Here is a 21,096-nt window from a genome sequence, read left to right on the forward strand (position 1 = left end):
GCATGTATTAAAGTGCAACAAGTAGGACCTGCAACAAGGTGCTGCAGGTGTGGGAAACAACTCCTCAAGGCCCAAACCAGCCAGCCAGCCAGCCAGCCAGCAATGCCCCCTTCTATATGTCCCCTACCCCAGGCTGCATTCCCCCCCTCCAGTGGTGAGTCAACATTCCACAACCACTGAGCATGCTCCGTTTTCACTGGGCCACACAGGGATATTCTTCCTAAATATTTTGGCCCTTCTGCTGCTGCTTCCCCCAATCCTGCCCCTAAGTGTTTCTCCCGGCCCTGCCAGATTTTAGGACCTGAGCAGCTCAGCCAATGGCAGCCCAAGACCCAGGGCCTCCCAAACTTCTCTGTGGGATGAGGGAAACCAAGCCAATCACTGCCACAGACTTCTTCACCACACACAAACACATCTCCCTTAGCACATCTATATAAAAAAAAATGTAGGAGGGCCATGTTTGTTATAGTCCACTTTTCTTGGAAACGGCTTGACCGATTCCGCTCAAATTTGGACACAGCGTTCCTTGCCAATACGAGAGTGTTTGCAGAACCTTAGAGTCTCCAAATCGCACACCTAACACAGGTAAAATTGGTCTTTTAAAAAAACTAGCACCCTCCAGTGGACGTGAAAGGAACATACGCCATACTGTGTGGGAATAGCACCACTAGGCCGAAGCCTTTACAGACTAGGCCGAATGGAGGTACTGACTCACCTGGGTGGGGGTGGGGGGAGGAGGGGGGAGGATATAGGTCGGGACAGAGTTGGGGGATTCACAGGAATGACCGGGGGGGGTTAAGGAACAGAATAGCCTTTACAAACTAGGCCGAATGGAGGTACTGACTCACCTGGGTGGAGGTTGGGGGGAGGAGGGAGTTGGGGGGATTCACAGGGATGAGCCGGGGGTGGGGGAGGAACAGAATAGGTCATGGATCGGGACAGGGTGGGGGCTGTCACAGGGATTAGCCACTGCAACGCGTGGCAGGGCCACCTAGTCATCATATAGATCAGGAGTAGCCAACATGGTGCCCTTGATTTGTTGTTGGACTCCAACGCCCATCATCCCCAGGCAGCATAGTCAAGGGTGATCAGAGCTGTACCCAGCAATTTCTGGAAGGCACCACCTTGACTGTCCCTGGTATCCATTTTTTTCTAAATTCCCAGTTTCCATCTCTCTCACCTGCACAGGAATCCGCTTTGCAATATCCAAAATCAGTTCCACATTTGCATAGTTGTTGTTGTTTGGGCCTCCGGGCACCGGGACATAGTGATCAGCCATCTTAATGTACTCTGCCAACATAATGGAACAAAAGATTTAAACTGCCATGTCCAGCTACCAAGTGTTATCATATTCAGACACATCTTCTTAAAAAAAAACCAAACCCTAAGCAAACAAGACTTAATAGCATAAAATCCTTAGGTTTCAGAACAGATGGAGAACTGCTCCAGAAAATTTGAGGCATAAGATAAGATAAGGTAAGATATGGTAAGATAAGATAAACTTTATTGTCATTGTCCCCTTGCAGGAACAACGAACTTACTTGGTTACCACATCCACTCAGATAAAGCTCAGATACTCCACATAATCCAAAATTACTACAAAACACTAATTAAAACAAGGCAATACGATACAATATAACAATGATGCATTTGTTTGTATCAGAAAGGGAAACATTAATGTTTTGGGTGACTCTTGTAAAAACTGGAACCCTTTCATTGCTGAAAGACCTGTGCAGGCAAAGGAAGTTTACTCAACGTTGGGATGTCAGGTGATTGTCAGGGGGGCGAACACACCCAACTATCAAATCTGGTCTCCAAGCAGTGGGGAGGATAATGTTCTGGTCCTCTGGAGATATTCACTTCCCTACCTCTGATTTACTCAGTAGGCAGGTACAAAGTTTTATTCCCTCAGACACAGAAACACTCAACACACAGCACATGAGTCATGATTCCTAGCTCCTACCTACATTTCTCAGGTAGCCGTAGATACCACGTTATCTCCAGGTCCTGTGGTCATGGACTTGCTGGATGCAGAGGGATGGTGGGAGACACCAGCTGGGGAACCCCCAAGGGAAGGCGGCACAGAGCCAGGGGATTGGTGGTGGGACGACGATGAGTGGTCAGAGGGAGAGGAGGGAGCAGACTGAGAGGAGGAGGTGTTGGAAGCTGAAGAGGTAACAGGATTTAGTGAGCAGAGAGAGGCAGTGGCAGAGAGCAGTTCAGACTTTGAGGCAGAAGCGGAGGCTGGAGAGGGTGGGAGCCAAGAGGCAGACCACTGAAGAAGCCTGGGGGTCTCCCCCTCCTGTTGTGACCAGTTCCCCTCCTCTTTGGTCTCCCAGAACCCAAAGAGATACGAAGATAAGCAAGATGAAGGCACCTCAGATTGCTTGGGAAGGAACCAGGACAGGAGACTTATAGAGAGCTGTGGGAAGGTCCTTCAGTCCTCGCAACTGACTCATTGGGGAAAGAGCTACCAGGAAGAGTTATTGTGCTCACGAGGCCTGAGCTGTTTCGTATCTTTGAATAAAATGTTAACTTCACGGACACCTTGTGAGTAATTGCTGACCTGCTCCCGACACCTGCCCTGGCACCTGCCCTATCATTAGACTGAATGAGGTGGCCACCTCAGGCAGCAGATTCTGGGTGTCATAAAAGGGTGGCAAGTGCACTAATCATTTTCTTCACCACTCCTGTGGATAATTACAACTGAATTAGCTCCCAGTTAGTTTCCAGGCACAATTCAAAGCACTGGTTTATAATTTTAAAGCCTTGTACGGCTCAGGGCCCCAACACCTCAAGAACTGCCTCTTGCCACATGAACCAACCTGGACCCTGCAGTCACCATCTGAGACCTTTCTCTATGTGGCCCCACTAGGAGGATGCAGAGGGTGGTGATAGGCCTTCTCAGTGGTGGCTCCTGATTTGTAGAATGCTCTCCCCAGGGAGGCACTCCTGCCTCCATCACTGTCTATTTCAAGGGGCCAGACAAGAACAGTTTTATTCACATGGGCCTATCTTTGAGTTGGATCTGTTTTCACACTTATTTTTAAACTTCTAGTGTTTGTTTTTCTTTTTAAGTTGGGCTGAGTTCACCATTTTGGAAAGACGTGACTGGCACGTATAATAATTAATAAATTGCTTAATTCATTGTTGTTAATTATTTACTGCCCGTTGGCTTTGAGAAGGGAGGCTGCTCCCCACACCCGCCCATCCCCACTGCCAGTAATATGGGATTGGCCTTTTTTCTTTATTCTAAACTCTGCTGTCGCCATTCCACTTGGCACTGAAGCCAAGCTCCTCTCAAGAGCTCAAGCACTTCTCCAAAGCATACAGAAGGCCAAAAAAAACTTCAAAGTGCACACAGAATTCAGACAGAAGATGGAAATGCAAACAGAAACCAAGGCTTGAAGTGGGAAAGCTGAGCTTCCCCAAGAGCTGAAATTACTTTTTCACAGGCTAAGAAACAGCCAGGCCAAGAAATGGGCTGACAAAAGTGTGCATTTCTTTCTGCTTAAATATATATATGTGTGTTTGTTTTTTTATTTTAGTATACAGCTATAAAAAGTCAATAGGCTGTACAAATAAAGGGGGGGGGGGACAACAACTCAGAACTGTAACCATGACTGACTGAAGTATAGATGATGTTTAGATCTTCATCTTCATCTTCAGCATTAATAAATAAATATGGAGCGACAGGTCACAATTTACATCATAATGAAATCAGATCAAAAGTGATGAAAAAGACTCAATTGCTGGGAGAAGGGGAGAGTCTGAAACATGTCTATGGCAGGCAAAAGGAGAATCCACCATGGGGAGGCAAGTTCCCCCTCCATAGTGATGCGTGAGTCATTGGAGGTTTGTACAATTCACTATTGTTGGTTATAAATGTCATAAATGGAAACCACAATATGTCAAAATGATCTCGTTTACCAAACCTCGGACAACTCTACAGTGGTGAGTCAGGTGTGCCTTTCTTAAAATTATTCGGCCACACACAACCTGGAGCAGCAAATGTCACCAGAGCCATTAAAACAATTGGATCAAGTAGTTCAAGTTCAGGGAAGTACTTGTATAAACAGGTGTGTTTTCAAGAGCCAGCAGAGCACCAAGACCAACAAGGCCTCTTGCATTTCAGCAGACACCTTTAGCATGCTAGCAACCTGTGTGCCCAAGAGACTTCTTCTAGCTTTCTCCCTGTGGTGCTAGATTTCAGCTGGCAGGGAGACTGAATATTCCTGTCTATGTTAAAAAGAGACAACTGAAAATAGAAAGGCACTCCTATATTCAGCTTATAAGCCCACACACCAGTTAAAAACATGCGTTCCTTGCTCCTTAGATGAATCAGCCAGATGGTTTGATCCCAAACTTTTGTAATTCATAGGTTTCAGTATAAAACATCATCACTGGAGAAGATATCAAACTAACTAACATGCAAGATATTCCAATCTGATTCCAGTACAAGCATCTGAATAGGCATATCTGCAGAAATCATTAAGAAGCCATAGGGTAGCATAACTGCATGTGCCTATTCCTGACCTCCATCATGTGAGGTAGCGGGAATCTACTATTTGAAAGTTGGCAACCAAATTCACCTTCACTAACAGTGAGATTAAGCAAATGAGCAGAAGCAACAGGCTGAGTTTCTCAAACTGTGGTCCAGGGACAACTAGCACTCTAATAGGTGATGCACAGAAAGGTTACAGAACAGTTAGGAATATCTGCACCTGACCCCATGCTTGGTTTTTCTTTTCCCCAACAATGGGAATCCAAGCTCTTTTGACCACGGCCAGATTATCAAACAGATTTGCAAGGCTCTGGTTTAGGGCCCGCAATTTTCGTAACTTAGCACTGGTACACTTTGGCAACTTTTCCTTAAAAATTTACCTATTCAGGGTACTTTTGCTTAACTTGATCTGAAGCTAATGTTAACAAGCCTTGTGCCTGACTTTGGCTCACATAAAAAAGGCACATTTTAGAATGACAAGGCAAGTGTTGGATGCACTTTGATCTGTAGAACAAAAAATGTCCATCAGATGGTCTGCAGACATCCCAAACAATTAACGGCTCCTCGGGAAAATAAAAACAACCAAGGACCACTATCCCACACAATACATAGACCACACCATAAACTTGAAAGCAATTACCACAAGACTCCTTGGTTGTCCAAATCTGGACATTGTGTAAATTAGCAAGAAATCCCAGAGGCTGGCAGGTCTCCCCAACTTCACACAAAGCCAGAGCTCCTGGAAGCTAGCTTAAAAAAGGAAGAAGCCCTCATGCCCAGCCTGGAGCTTGGGAAGAACATGGTGGTTCTTTTCCTCCAATCACACTCAGCCTCAAAGGTGGTCCATGTGTATTCACATCTCAGCATCCCCTTCCTTTCCATCCCTAGACAGACAGGGTCTTTGTTAAGCACAGACTAAGGCCAGCCAAAATCTGGCCCAGTTCTCTTCTCCCCGCAACGTCATACAAGAACGGCACCCTACTTCAAAGGATTGTATCCAACTAAGTTTTAGTCAAGAACAGATCCACTGCAATTAATGGACCCGAGCAAGTCATGTCCATTGTTTTCAGTGGGTATACTCTGAGTAGGACAAGACTTGGGATACAACCCAATCTCAAAGTGCCACTTTGGAGCAAGACAAGTCCTAGAGTTGAAAGCCTCCCCTGGTAGTAATCAGGCAACAGAAAGCACTTTTAAAATTGTTGCAGGGTTAGGGTTAACTTTCTATAGTTGCAACAAGCGTAAGAGGAAAATGGGGGGGAGGGGGGAGATGAAAATAGGCTTCCAAGGTTCACCTGCGTTGGCTTTCAAGTCTTCAGGCGTCACCATGACAACAAACCGGATGGCTCGCTCGTTCCGAAACATCTCGTAGGACCAGCGCCTGATGGACCGCATACATTTCACCGCCGCAATTCCATTGTTGGCAATAAGGACCTAGACAAAACAGAATGGAAGCCTTTCAAAACAGCCGTTCTTAAACTTGTTGAACTCCTCCCCGCCCCCTAAAAATAAGAAAACAAAAAACATCCCCTTACTTCACCTCTGATCGCCACCCCATCCAGCTGCCAAACAGGTTCTTCAGAGGAAGTTGGCCAGAGAGGACATTTTGAGGCTTCCACCTAAAACCAACCAGGCTGGGAAAGAACGTCTCTGACAGCAGAACTGTCCAGACACCTCCTGCCTCTCCAGAGCCTTTGGCATGTCCAAAGTCCGTTTTGGGGGCCTAATTCGGCCCTTATGGCAATTTATTTATTGGGGTCAAATCCTTAAAAAAAAGCTCAACAACTTTGGTCGGCCCTCACACATGTTCACTTCATCAAATCTGTCCCTCTTTGAAAAAAGTTTGGGCACCCCTGCTCTAAGGTTAGCTCAGCAGATTTCAGATAGCCCTGACTCTTTGTAGCCAGGATATCCCATCCTGCCCTGGACCTTCGAAACATAGGCAGCTCCCTTATTACAGATTGGCCACCGGGTACATCAGCCCTAGTGTGCTCTATCTAACAGAGGCTTTCCAATGTCCACTGCCCAATCTCAAGAGAACACAGGCAAACAAAGTCTTGAGACTTTCCCTGCTCAACCCAGGGAGGTCCAGGGACTGAGTGGGCAGGACTTTGCATGTGGGACTTGTGCTGTGCCCCTGTTCATACACGATTTGAGCCCTCTAGTTTCCACGGTCTCACCCACTTCGCTTATCATAGAATCATAGAATCATAGAGTTGGAAGAGACCACAAGGGCCATCCAGTCCAACCCCCTGCCGAGCAGGAAACACCATCAAAGCATTCTTGACATATGCCTGTCAAGCCTCTGCTTAAAGACCTCCAAAGAAGGAGGCTCCACCACACTCCTTGGTAGCAAATTCCACTGCCGAACAGCTCTTACTGTCAGGAAGTTCTTTCTAATGTTTAGGTGGAAGCTTCTTTCTTGTAGTTTGAATCCATTGCACCGTGTCCGCTTCTCTGGAGCAGCAGAAAACAACCTTTCTCCCTCCTCCATATGACATCCTTTTATATATTTGAACATGGCTATCATATCACCCCTTAACCTTCTCTTCTCCAGGCTAAACATACCCAGCTCCCTAAGCTGTTCCTCATAAGGTATCGTTTCCAGGCCCCCGCTCAGCTTTATCCCCAAGCGCACAGAGAAATTCATACATGGTTTGAGCACTTGCATAAGAACATAAAGAGAGCCCTGCTGGATCGGGACCAGCACCCATGAAGTCCAGCACCTCACAGTGGCCAAACGGACACCTACAGGAAGCAGGTCCCGAGTCCCACAGCACCTCTTCCCACACACAATTCCCAGCAACTGGCATTCAGAGCCACACTGCCTCCAGCCGTGGAAGGAGAGCATAGCCACTGGAAGCCTTATCCTCCAAGAACTTGCCGAAAGCTCCAGCAAACACCCGAACACATCGGGTTGCATGCCTCTGAATTCCTAGTTTCTGAGAAGTAAACTTTGCTTATTTTTAGAGAGAGAGAGAGAGAATACTGCAACTCACCTTCTCAATGACTTTGTTCCCCCCAAAGCGAGTGACAAACTCTGCGGGTGACGCGACGGTGAAATCCCTCTGCAGGTCCACTTTCTTTCTATCCCGGCCCTGCTTCATGAGGTGGAGACCAGACATACTTGGCCTGAGAGGAAGAAAGGAAGAGAGTGGTATAAGAGCTGCTACACTTAACTTCCAATGGAGGCTCGTCCAGCAGCGCACACAGGGAACTGCCCCACCAATAATATAATATAATTATAATAATTTATTATTTATACCCCACCCATCTGGCTGGGTTTCCCCAGCCACTCTGGGCAGCTTCCAACAGAATATTAAAATACAATACAGTGGTACCTTGGTTTAAGTACACAATTGGTTCCGGAAGTCTGTACTTAACCTGAAGCATACTTAACCTGAAGCGAACTTTCCCACTGAAAGTAATGGAAAGTGGATTAATCCGTTCCAGACGGGTCTGAAAGTACTTAAACCGAGGTATACTTAAACCGAGGTATGACATTAAAAGCCTCCCTAAACAGGGCTGCCTTCAGATGTCTTCTAAAAGTTTGGTAGTTGCATTTCTCTTTGACATCTGGTGAGAGGGCGTTCCACAGGGCGGGCGCCACTACCAAGAAGGCCATGTGCCTGGTTCCCTGTAACTTGGCTTCTCGCAGCGAGGGAACCGCCAGAAGGCCCTCGGCACTGGACCTCAGCGTCCGGGCAGAACAATGGGGTGTTTGTTTTTGGGCCAACACTGCCGTCTGCCTTCAAACATACAACCAATCTGGGAGCGGTTCTGCTTGCCATGGGCTCTGGCTCCCCCTACTGTTGGCCTCCCTGCCTGTCGTCCTACCAGTCCCAAAGGGCACCGCCGCTTGCTTGCTTCGATTCTACAAGGAACCAGAAACCTCGAGCAGTCCTCAACATTTCGACAAGGAGAAGAATAAAGTGGGATTTGCACCTTGTATGAGGAAGATGGCCAGGAATGGTGGGAGTTGTAGTCTGGCCATACCTGGAGAGCACCAGGTTCCCTGCCCTTGTTTTTACAGTATTTGTTTTCTGTACTTCAAAAAGAAGGAAAAAGCTTGACAAGATGGGTGGCTTGACAAACAGACCAAAACAATAAAAAATATAGAAATAAAAGTAGCAGTATTAGGTGTAGGGGTGTGTGTGTGTGTGTGTGTGTGTGTGTGTGTGTGTGTGTGTAGCTTAAAATATCTGGGGAGATTTTTAAAAAAAGGTCTACCCACAGCATTGAAATGACTCCATGATGGGCAACATAGTACTACCACCCAAAGTGGTCTTCCCCAGTCGCTGGAGGCACCCAGAAGAGGGTCTGCAAAGATTAGCTGTACTAGCATGTCCCAAACATACTTATATTTGGAAGATCTATACAGCTCCCGTTGCCTCAAAAAAGTAAAAAATATTTTACAGGATCCTTCTCATCCGGGATATAGTCTTTTTGTACTACTGCCTTTGGGCAAGAGATATAGAACAATTAAATCAAGAACAAATAGAATAAAAAAAAAGTTTCTACCCTAAAGCTATAGCCATCTTAAATACTGTAACTAAATAATTGACCTGAAGAGTTGGGTAGGTTTGTGAATGTGTGGCTGAAAATGTGTTTTTTGTTTTGTTTCTTGTTTTTATGGGATAGCATCCAATTTCATCGTAATTACACAATGATAATAAAGAAATCTAATCTAATATTTAGGACACAGTTTCCTTTGAATTAAAACTGGAGGCATTTCTCTCTTACACACACAAAAAACCATGTTTTTCTCAGTCTGCTCCTTTTAAAGGCCTGGGCAGCCCTCAACCTGCTTACAGCTTTAAGTACTGTAGTGTTGACACACGTCCGGATTTTGCCGGACGTATCCTGAATACTGCAGTCGGCAGCAGTGCCCAGGCGGAAATCGGGAGAAGTTTCCAGTAAAATCCAGACGTATGGCAGCCCATGTCGGCAGTGCCGTTTTTGCCGTTTCCCCATAAAAAATAGCTCAAAAGTGGCATTTTGGGGATTTTGCCCTAAAACAACTTTGCCCCCCCCCTAAAAAAAACACCACTGTTCTGTCTGGATTTTCACTGTTTGAAATATGGTGGCCCTACTTTAAAGCCAAGTTAGATCATTGGTCCATATAGCTCAATGCCGTCCACACCAGTGTTCTCCAATTTATTTAAGTATTTATTTAATTTGTCTGAAGATCACAGGGCAATTTATAGAAGAAAAATACAAAATCAGAACATAACCCAAAAAAGAGCCCCCCCCCAAAAAAAAACATTTAAAAGGGCAGATTGGTTAATCAGGTTATACAGTACATTTCCGTCTGGCACCTAAAGAGGCCTAAAGTGTCGGGTGAGCCTCCCTGGGAAGAGTATTCCACATAAGGGGAGCCACTGCAGAAAAGGCCATCCTCTGGGATTCTTGTGGAGGAAACGAACGAAGAAGGGCTTCAGATGACGATCACAGGGTCGGGGCTGGTTCATGTGGGGACAGGTGGCCCTTTAAATATTACCTCAAACCAACTCCCACCATCCCTTGTCAATTTAGCCAGCGATCATGGCTGATGAGAGTTGTAGGCCCTTTCTGCGCTATACATTTAAAGCATGATAATATCACTTTAAAAACAGTCACATCCTCCCCCAAGGAACTATAGCTTGTTAAGGCTGCTGAGAGCCGTTAGGAGACCCTTATCCCCCTCATGGAGGCGCGATTCCCAGAGTGGGGTAACAACCCATCCCTCTTCCTAGGGAAGTCTGGGAATCTGTTTATGCAGAAGTTAAAGGGTAAAGGGACCCCTGACCATTAGGTCCAGTCGTGACCGCCTCTGGGGTTGTGCGCTCATCTCGCATTATTGGCCGAGGGAGCCGGCGTATAGCTTCCAGGTCATGTGGCCAGCATGACAAAGCCGCTTCTGGCAAACCAGAGCAGCACATGGAAACGCCATTTACCTTCCCGCTGTAGTGGTTCCTATTTATCTACTTGCATTTTGACGTGCTTTCGAACTGCTAGGTTGGCAGGAGCTGGGACTGAGCAACGGGAGCTCACCCCGTCACAGGGATTCGAACCGCCGACCTTCTGATCAGCAAGCCCTAGGCTCAGTGGTTTAACCACAGCGCCACCTGGGTCCCCTACGCAGAAGTTAAGTCCTGCCAATTTGTTAGCACATGTAGCATCTCAGCCTCCGTGTCAAAATCAAAAGGCATTCAGGAATGCCAGCCAGCCTTTTTCTTTCAAAGCATGGAGGGCAGATGTATCTCCCTGCGGAGCATAAAAATCCAAAACAAAAAAACGCTGAATTGCTTTCTTGAAAAGTCCTGCAAAAATCTAAACCCTGTCTGTCTCCTCCTTTTTTTAAAATAAAAAAATAGCTTCCCCAAGCAATTTGCTGCCTGCAGTGTCAAATCTCAGCTTCCTTCAGGCAAAATACGTTGATTTCTCCCCCCCCCCACCAAAAAACAAAACAAAACCACTCACCCGAAGAAAAACCTTATAATTAAAAATTAAGCTAATTCATACCAGTTCACAACGGACTGAAATGAAGCTTAACACACACACACCACCACCACCACCACACACAAATCACCTCTCTAAATTAAGGTTAATAAACAACACCCCTCAAAAGTGTGAGGAATTTTTTTAATTTTAAAAAAACCCCACCCCTTCAAAGTAGGATTTTCAACCTCCACCACCCACCTTTGAAGCATATGATATCTCATTGCCTGACTGTCGTCGGCTTCTTCTTCCATGCTGGCTCAGGAATTATTATTTTTTAAGCAAAAGGGGTTCCCTGGTTTAGATCTTGAACTGGTCGGCACTCTGACAGGGAAAGCTACTCTCCTTCCTCTGAAGCTGCAGCTTTTTTAGAAAGATCCCTCCCTTCATCACCCTCCTTTTAAAAAAAAAAATTGAGCAAAGCTGCATTTCACTGGCTGCCTTGCATTTTTAACCTTTGTCCTTCTGCTTTTTCCTCTACATGCACAGCTCATCCACGCTCCTTCCCAGCGGTGGGCATTGTGTATACAGGGGAGAGCATTCACTGATTTGCCGGGGAAAGAGAGAGAGAGAAACAGCTGATTAGGGACTGGAGGAGGGGACAGAGGAAAAAGATCTCAAGGTTATGTAATGGGGATTACGCAGGGACAAGGCAGAGAGGTTGGACAAGCACTGTGACCATGGCAAGACCTGGAGACTCCTCCGAGAGAGAGGAAGGATTGTATAGTGCTCCTCAAAAACCTCCTTCATAACTTGGTAACGGGCACAAGAAGAGTCTCCGGGGAAGGCAAAAGAAGATTCATCGCAGCAGAAACTTTAATGGATTGAAAGGACCCACTTTAAGCTCTGGCAGCCCATACAAAAGAAAAAAGAAAAAAAACCTGCCACCATAGAGCTGGGCATCTTCAAAAGGTGCTGAAAGAATTAATAATATTTTTTTTTAAACATAATTTTTATTGATTTTACAAATTACAAAAGATGGTACATACATATACACCTTTTCCACCTTCTTCCCACCCCCCTCCATGGGTCCTCCCCTGCCACAGAAGTATCCCACGCAGGTGAACAGTCAGAAGTGGTCCATTTTATGATTGGGTTTCTGTCCTCCTCCCCCTCCCCTGCCCCCGAAGCCCCCCCCTGCCACCAGGGAGCTCCAGTGAACCAGGGCAGTACGCAGGAGTTCATCCATCCAACCATCTATTGTCATACCAAAAAAAAAAAGAAAATACAAAAAGAGAAAAAGAGAAAAAAGAGAAGAAAAAAAAAGACAAAAAGGAAAAAAGACAAAAAAAAATTCATCATAATTGTTAAATTCATAATTGTTAAACCATATTTTGTGGGCTTCCCCACCCTCCCCCCTTCCCCGGTTTTCCTCCCTTATTTATCATCTTCAACAGTTTCATAGTTCATATTTTATAACATACACCTTTATATCTTGTACCACTTTTAAACTAACTATTATCATTTTCGCCTATTGTCCAATCACTGAGAAATCAAACTCCCATTTTTTCTTCCCGTGCCTAATTTTTACCCCTCTGTAGGCCTCCATATTTTCACCTTTTTCCAGAATCAATTCACTTTTTAAACCTATAATTATTCCCAAACTAACCTTACACCCCCCCGAGTACTGGCTCCACCCCACCAATCCAGCAAGTTCCATAGTCAGCAGTCCAGTTATAGTCCTATTAACCCATCCTTACAATCACAACTTCACTTTCCCTTCACCCCACCCCCTGTTTACAGTCTTTTGCCATCCAGGCCTCCATATCAGACCCCTGAGCTTCTTCTCTTCTCTGCTTAATTTTTCCTTCTTCCCTGTGGTCATTCTGGAGTTCCAGTAAGTCCAATCGTGCCCCCCTCGAAGGGGAGGCACTCCATCCAACTTTTTGTAGAGTAAAATCATCATTTTTTTCGTGATGGGCTTCATTTTGTGTTAAGTCATCACAGTCCTCATCATTGTCATTCTCACATTCGTCTTCTTCAGTTTCAAAAGCTTCATCTTCTAAGAAATCATATTCTGCCATCATCATCTGGAATTGTTGCTGTAACACTTGCCGTTGTGTCTCCTCTTGACATAGTTCTATTCTTGCTTCCCACATTAAGGTCAAAACAGTCCGCTGAAACTCAGGCGGGTACCTTTTTGTTGACATAGTTCAGTCCTGTCAAGGTCAAAACTTGTCACATGGGGTGGAATATAATCGCAGTCTATTTTCTCGACTCCATTTTAACAAGCTGGCTGCATTCTTAAAAATAAAGTTCGAACTCACATTTCAAAAGTATATAAACCAAAAAAGAATTTCCAAAAAGTCCAGAGATAAAGATAGAAATAGAATTTAACTATAAATCCTGATCAACTCACTGGATTGTCTGGGCTGCCGGCTCCCGAGGAACAGAAAGGTCTTTCTTAGTCTTAACTTCTTTCTGCAGGGCAATCACAACCACAGTCTCTCTCCCCTTTTACCCTGCATTTAGGGGAGATTCTCTTTGATGCCTTTGAGGAATCCTTTTAAGTTGAAATCTTCTGTTTACGGCTTCGGGTTTCTGTTTACTGTCTCTTATGTTACCGTAGGGGGGGGGGGGTGGCTTCCTCTTTTCCCCTCTCTCCCAGGTCCAAATTGTTGCCTTAATTTACATTCCAAAGAATCCAAATTACTCACAGTCTATTCATTTGCTGAATGTTCTTTGAAGAATTGGCCACCTCCACTTCCCAGACTCGCAGCTTCGCACTCTCAGAGCAGCAATGTCAGCCTGTCCGCCGCGGTTCACCTCCTCGCTCTCGGGGGCTTAAACAAAGCCGATCCGGGGAGGAGAGAGCCCGCTTTTGGCGCCGCCAGGCAAAATCTGTCCCCAAAAAGCTCGATTTGGGGCTTTTAAGGAGGTTTCGCTTCGCTGGAACGATTCCCTCCACCTCTGAAGCGCCGAGGTCCGCTCCGCTGTGCGGACCCCCGTCTGAGCAAGATGGCGTGGTCAACCGGAAGCCCTTAATTAATAATATTAATTAATAATATTAATAATATTAATAAGAATATGTAATATGCCTGGGATTGCCCTGCTCCAATTAACTAGAGATACTAGGGATTGAACTTAGGGTCTTCTGCATGCAAAGCAGACGTTCTGCCACTGCGTTACGGCCTTTGTGCAAGCCATCTTAGGAAGAATTCGTCCAGGCGGCAAACATTTTCCAAATGTCCAGCTGACGTGCGGTCATTGACGCATGGGCCGTTTTGAACCCAGAAGAAGGCAGAACAGGGGAGGGGTGTAACAAGGCGGGGCAGGTGGGCTTATGCGCACTCCGCTGTCACTCACGGGGGCCAGGAACTGAACCCCCACGTAAAATGGTTTCTGCCTGTATTTATATTATTAGTGTTCGTTCCTTCCTCTCTCTGAGGATTTTTATTTTGTTTCCCCTTTCTGGATGTGAGCCTAAGAAGCTCCTTTATAAAGCCACCTACTCTGGCTGGCAGCAGTCCTTCAGGGTCTCAGGCAAAGGGTTCCCTCCCATCCCCACTGCCTGATCCAGGACTAATTCTGGGCCCTTCTCCTGAAACAAGGAACGCAGCAAGCAGCCTGATACAGAGTCAGACTAATGGTTCATCTAGGTTCAATACTACACTAACTGCTAGTGACTCTCCAGGGTTCTAGGCCAGAGTCCAGCCTCGATATGTCCTTCTCCAAATCAGAACTAGGCACAGAAGCAGCTACCATACAATGAGTCAGACCTACTGGTCCATTTAGCTCAGCATCGTCTAACAGGCAGAGGCTTTCCTGGTTTTCAGGCAAGGGGCAAAGCAAAGATGCAAAGATGTTTATTCGGCTGTACGCCCATCATAAAACACAACACAACAAAACAAATCAAATAAAAACCGCAGGCTCGTACAAACCACAGATAATATAACACAATTCACAGCTCACAAGGACAAATATTAACAATTCAAAAAACATATCTTGAAGGTTTAAGATTAAGATTAAAAATTTAGGCGCTAAACTAAAATCAATATCTGATGTCATTTTAAAAAAAAAATCTTATAACTATCAATAATCAGCTAACATTGCATTCCGTCTCTTGTACGAGAGGACGGCTGTTAGGAATTTAGCAACCTGTAGAGTAAATTAAGGATCCACACCTTGAAGAACCCAGGCTAGCTGAAGGTCAACTGGATTGTCAGCCATAGGCTGGATTATGGAGTTTAATATACTAGCACGAGCCGAACTGTACATAGGGCAGATAAACATGACATGGTGTAAAGATTCAGTTGATTTCATTTCGCAAGCACACATTGAAGAGACTTGGCCCTTAGTAAATCTATGTCTCAGCACGTTAGTTGGAAAAACATTGAACCTAGCTTTAATGAAGGCATATCAGGCAAGGGGCATTTCCAGCCCGACCTGAAGATGCCCGAACCTCTCCCATCCGCTCTGTAGATGCATTTTAAATCAGTTGTGGTGTCTTAAGGACAAATGCAATTCAGCTGCCGGGTCCCTTCCTAGGGAAACAGCACAGCAAGACACTGGTTACATAATAATAATAATAATAATAATAATAATAATAATAATAATAATAATAACGGTCCATTAACATACCCAGAGCATGTGCTGAAGACAAAGTCAGGCAGGAAAACCCAAGGGCCTCAGTGCCTATGGGCCACGCACAAGATTCAGAAACTGCAAAACATCACAACTACACAAGGATCACAAAGAGAAGTCAGCCGTAATGTAAGCACCTCTCATCCCTTTCTGGTCTCTAAATGGCACAGTAAGGCTGTCTGTTCTAGGAACAGACCTGACACACATCACAGAGAGGAGGCCCCATCAATCTCAGCACGACAGCATGATGCTGGATGCTATCAATGATGTAGCAAATTTTTATAGAACTCAGCAGTGCACTGCCTAGCTTATTTGCAATGCCAACTACAGGATGCGCCACACAGAAGCCAACAACAGGATTCTGCCACATAGAAGACGTTTACACACAACAGCAGCAACAACAACAACACACCACCCTTCAGTCCAGGTTTTGCATTTCCCGCATCTGAGCAAAGGATGTCATGCCAACTTCAGCATCCTGCAAATCAAAAGAGCATCTGCACATTTAAAAATGCCAACCCTGGAGCAAAAAGAGAAAATTAAGAAATACCAGCCCTCTCCTACTTGCAATACAGAAGTGCCTAGGAAACAACTGCTTAGGAAAACGGTGGGACCCTCCAAACACCCTTTTCATTGTGCATTCGTTATGATTTGTGCTTGTGATGGTATCAGGGTGGTTAAATGCGATCTTGCCTTAACTACTGTTTGCAACTGCAAAGGTTTCCTGGCAGACATATCACTGCATGTCCCATAACTTCTTGCTGAAACTTTTCAAATGTTCCTGGGCCTTGTCCCAAAACACCTGGAGAGCACCAGGTTGGGGAAAGCTGACTTTGTATAGAGATCAGAGTTGTGAAGCCTTTTTCAGCCCAACGACCCCATTCTCTTTGGGGAAATTTCCCAAGGGCCACATGCCAGGGGTTGGTGGGACCAGAGGGAAAAGCAGCGAAGTTTGTGGCCCACTTTCGACACACACATGCACCCCTCACAGTCCTCCATCCAGGCAAGCAAGAGTTCCAAGGACACATTCCAGACAGGCAAAAACACTCAAGAGTGTGCAAAGCAGGTCTAGTAAAGGGTGTGGCTGTGAGGAATCCCAAGGGCCAGACAGAGAGGCCTGAAGGGCAACATTAGGGGCCCGGGGCTCCTCCGAGACAGAGGATATAACACTGTCCAAAAAAGGGAGTGGGGAAAGACAAGCTCTATCAAAGCGATGGAAAATTACGAGAAGGGGGTTAAGGGGAAACCTTGTCCAGGTTACCTGAAATTGCAACACCTAAAGGGCTGAGAAATGCCTGGCAACAGATGGGATGGGTGGCTGTGTTTGGCTTGGCAGGGGGTGAGCTAAGCAGGACTGCACTAAGGGGAGAGGGCTTTGCCACCACTAAAAGCCAAAAGCAAACAAATTGGGAAAGAGGTGTTCAAGGCTGTATCCTAACTGCACACACACAAAAATGGCTTTCCGTTCCACGTTTTGGGCACGCCAGAGCCACGCGTTTAAAGTAGCTCTTGACTCTCCCTCATAACTTTCCACCGCTCAACAGAACCAGCTCTCCACCTTGGAGAAGGTCAGAAAGATGACACCGTGAAGCCCGAGAGTGGATGGGCTCGTGCAAAAGATCAGGTCTTGCTTGCGGGAATCCCACTGGGGCATCTGGTTGGCTAAAAGATGCTGGGCAAGATGGGCCATTAGCCTGATCGAGCAGCCAGGCTCTCCTTGAGATCTTAGGTGGAAACAGAGTTAAACTCCAGAGCAGCACATAAAATCACCCATGGCAGCAAGGGGGGGGGGGGGCGAAAGCAACGCCACAAGTGAAATACAAATATTCCTACAAGCCAAAAGAGAGGGAGTTATCATCTGGGCCTCAGTCAAAGAAGGCTCTAAGAATTATTAATTTGACTTACAAGTTGTTTACTACCAATAAAAGAGAGTCTCTTACCATGAGTCCAAAGGCACAATATACCGTATTTTTCTGTGGATAACATGACCCCTTATTTGGAGGGACTCAAATTTATGAAAATGGGGGAAGATGACCCCATGTATAAGACGACCCCCATTTTTAAACATTATTTTAGAGTAAAAAACCTAGTCTTATACAGTCATACCTCAGTTTAAGTACGCTTCGGTTTGAGTACTTTCAGTTTAAGTACTCCGCGGACCCATCTGGAACAGATTAATCCACTTTTCAATGGGAAAGTTTGCTTCAGGTTAAGTACGCTTCAGGTTAAGTACAGACTTCTGGAACCAATTACACTCATACTTTGGGTTAAGTACTCTTCAGATTGAGTACTCCGTGGACCCGTCTGGAACGGATTAATCCACTTTCCATTACTTTCAATTGGAAAGTTTGCTTCAGGTTAAGTACGCTTCAGGTTAAGTACAGACTTCCGGAACTAATCGTGTACTTAAACCGAGGTACCACCGTACACGGAAAAGTACGGCAAACCTAGGAACAATACACTGTAATATAAACTATTACATTATCTGGCGGACCACCTGGCTCTCCATCCCTCCTTTAAGGATTAACAATTGCAGTAAGACAGAAGAGTGTGAAAAAGACAAAGGTTTGAATGCTTTTTGTACCTCATAGGCAAGCTGTCTTGGACACTGGAAGGACCGAGGTCAGAAAGAGAGTCTGAGCTGACGGAGACGGGAGACAAGGACTGCTCTTTGTCCTCCAGCAAGTCGATTTTCACCAAGGAGCTCGTCTCATCCTCAGAGTTATCCTCCGACACGGAGCCAATGATGAAGCGAGAGTGCGCACCCAGCTCCAGGGGCTTGTCCTCCGGCAAGGGATCGCCCATCGTGCCTCCAAAGTAGGTTTGCACCACTAAGAGTGAAGGGGGGGGGAAAAAACAATCTGAGCTTGTTGCAGATTTAGCTCGACACCAGCCATGGCAAAAACTGGGAGAGCCTTTAAAATGATGCTCTACAGATTGCTTCTGATTGGTCACATAAACTACACCCTTCAGGTGCTTTGATTAAGAATAAGCTAACCATCAGCCACTTATGTTATTCTAGCAGCACTTATGTATCTCCCCCCAATTCCCCAGCTGCCCCTCCAAAAGTGGAATTCTGCAATATACAGTGGTACCTCTACTTACGAATAACTCTACTTACGAATGTTTCTGCTTACGAACGGAGCTCCGCCCGCCATCTTGGATGCTGTTTAGATAGGATTTTTTCTACTTACGAAATTTTTCTCCCAATGCATTCCTATGGGATTCGACTTACACATTTTTTCGACTTACGAATGTGCGTTCGGAACGCATTAAATTCGTAAGTAGAGGTACCACTGTATACAAATCATTACACAAATGTATATTCAGTCATTTTGCAGGATTTATAATTTTATTGGGCTTTTAACAGGTAACCACTCATAAACTAAGGACAGTGGCTCCAAAGTTACGATAAAGAAATGCTAATGGGCATAAAATATAAAACTCCCATTGTTGCCCAGTCTAATTGCTCTGTTCCTTTTCAGAGCACTCCATCGACACAGCAGAGAGTTTCACAGATACTGTCTCACTGGACTCAAATATCCAGTCGTTCTGATATTAAGAGTTCTACAAAGCTTGCCTATCTTGCTGGTGTTGTGTCCCGGGTTTCTACTGCTTCATTTACATACTTAAATAAAGTCAAACCAAGTCAATACAGAAACGTCATTCCAGAATACATTACACAACAATTTGACTAACGGTTACGCAGATTCTGCACAATAAAAAAATTAAAAACCTTCCTGATCTATACAACTTGTGGAAGTCCTCTTTATATACATGGAAGAGGCACCAGGGTTCCTTTCTCCTGCTCCAGAGGCTGGGACTCAAACCAATGGATGCAAGTTAAAAGAAAGAAGATTCAGACTAAACATCAAGAAGAGCTCTTTGATGGGAAGAGTTGTTTGACAGTGGGATGGACTCCCCTTCATTGGAGGTTTTAAAGCAGAGGTTGGATGGCTATCTGTCACGGATGACTTAGTTGAGATTCCTACATTGCAGGGGGTTGGACTAGGTCAGGCATCCCCAGACTACAGTCCGTGGGCCAGATACGGCCCAAAGGACCAATTTATCCGGCCCGCGGCACCCCCCGCTGCTGCTGCCTGTTCTCACCGGTGCGGCGCGGCTGCCTGCTTCCGGGTCGGAGGAGGCCAGAAATGGCTTGCGCACATGCATAAGCATCATTTCCAGCGCACCTCCGGGTCGGAGGAGGCCTGTGTGCATGTGCACGAGCAATTTCCGGCGCTCCTGTGACCCGGAAGTGCGCCGGAAATGGCACGGGCGCATGCGCACGGGCGCGCGCTCCCCTGCCCTCCAGCCCGCCGCACGATTGGCGCTTCTGGCACCGGCCCAAAGCGCAGTGAGTTTAGGGATCCTCAGGGTCCCTTCAACCCTACAATTCTATGTTTACACACACACACGTTACAGAACTTGCGATGTCCTAGGCACAGAATTTTGGTCATCTTGGGTTTTTTAAAAAAAACAGGGTTGTACAACACAGTCCTGACAAAGAGCATCCATAATTCAAAAATAACAACAAAATAATAATTTTCTTACTTGTACCCCGCACATCTGACTGGGTTGCCCCAGCCACTCTTGGCAACTTCCAACAGATATAAAAACATTACATATTTAAAAACTTTCCCTACACAGTGGTACCTCGACTTATGAATGACTCGACTTATGAATGTTTCAAGCTACGAACAGAGTTCCTTCCACCATTTTGGATGCGGTTTAGATAGGATTTTTTCGACTTACGTTTTTTTAAAAAAAAATTCCCCATTGGCTTTGACTTACGAATTTTTTGACTTACGAAGGTCCGTTCAGAACGGATTAAATTCGTAAGTCGAGGTACCACTGTACAAGTACCAGCAGCAAATAATAGCAGGCGCTGACCTCTTGCGATCCTTGTTATTTGGTTCGTTATCCACTGCCAGAAGGAACTGAAAAGGAAGAGGCACACAGAGAGAGGACAGGAAAATTAGAAGCAGCGGGAAGTCAGTCTGGAAGAACAGGAATGCATGGTGAAATCAAGAGCCTTTGCCAAAACAAAAAGCAAGTGTGATAATTAGGCTAAGATCACAAATGGCTCCATAGGAATTGACAGCTTGGAGGGAGGGCATCTGCTTTGCAGACAAAAGGTCCCAGGTTCAATCCACAGATTTTCCCGGCCAGACTGTGAAAGTCCTCTGCCTAAAACACTGGAGAGTTGCTGTGATTCAGAGGAGAGCAAAACTGGGCCAGGTGGGCAAAAATAGACTGATCTGGATCCTATATATACAGTATATGCATGTGGGGAGGGAACACAACTCAGAGCTGCTGCACTTGCTTTGCACAAGAAGGTTATCAGGTGTGAACTCCAGCATTGCTGGTTAAAATGATTCAGTACCAGGCAATGGGGATAGACCTGGAACATAAGTGACAATGCTGTGCTTGTGGGCTTCCCAGCAGCAGCTGCGAGGATAAGATGTGAAATGGAAGAATCATGGAGCACTCTGCAGCAACTCAGAGAAGGGCTTTCCGCGTGGTGG

At 45.7% G+C, this 21,096-nt stretch overlaps 1 protein-coding gene across 8 annotated transcripts in view; it reads right to left on the reverse strand.

Moving 5' to 3' along the window:
- ACACA (acetyl-CoA carboxylase alpha) overlaps nt 1–21,096 on the reverse strand; it is a 204,110-nt gene that overhangs the window by 176,719 nt on the left and 6,295 nt on the right. For 6 of the 8 annotated variants that reach the window (XM_060268325.1, XM_060268328.1, XM_060268326.1 and 3 more), the window contains 5 exons: nt 20,462–20,508; nt 18,153–18,399; nt 7,504–7,636; nt 5,800–5,938; nt 1,181–1,290 (listed from right to left, as the gene is read on the reverse strand). In XM_060268325.1, coding sequence (XP_060124308.1) covers nt 1,181–1,290; nt 5,800–5,938; nt 7,504–7,636; nt 18,153–18,399; nt 20,462–20,508 — 676 coding nt within the window. Of the gene's footprint in view, nt 1–1,180; nt 1,291–5,799; nt 5,939–7,503; nt 7,637–11,185; nt 11,642–18,152; nt 18,400–20,461; nt 20,509–21,096 lie in introns of those variants that run through there. The other 2 variants (XM_060268329.1, XM_060268330.1) reach the window with 2 other exon arrangements.

This window comes from Zootoca vivipara, chromosome 15, assembly GCF_963506605.1.
Source record: "Zootoca vivipara chromosome 15, rZooViv1.1, whole genome shotgun sequence".
In the NCBI taxonomy this organism is placed as follows: Eukaryota; Metazoa; Chordata; class Lepidosauria; order Squamata; family Lacertidae; genus Zootoca; species Zootoca vivipara.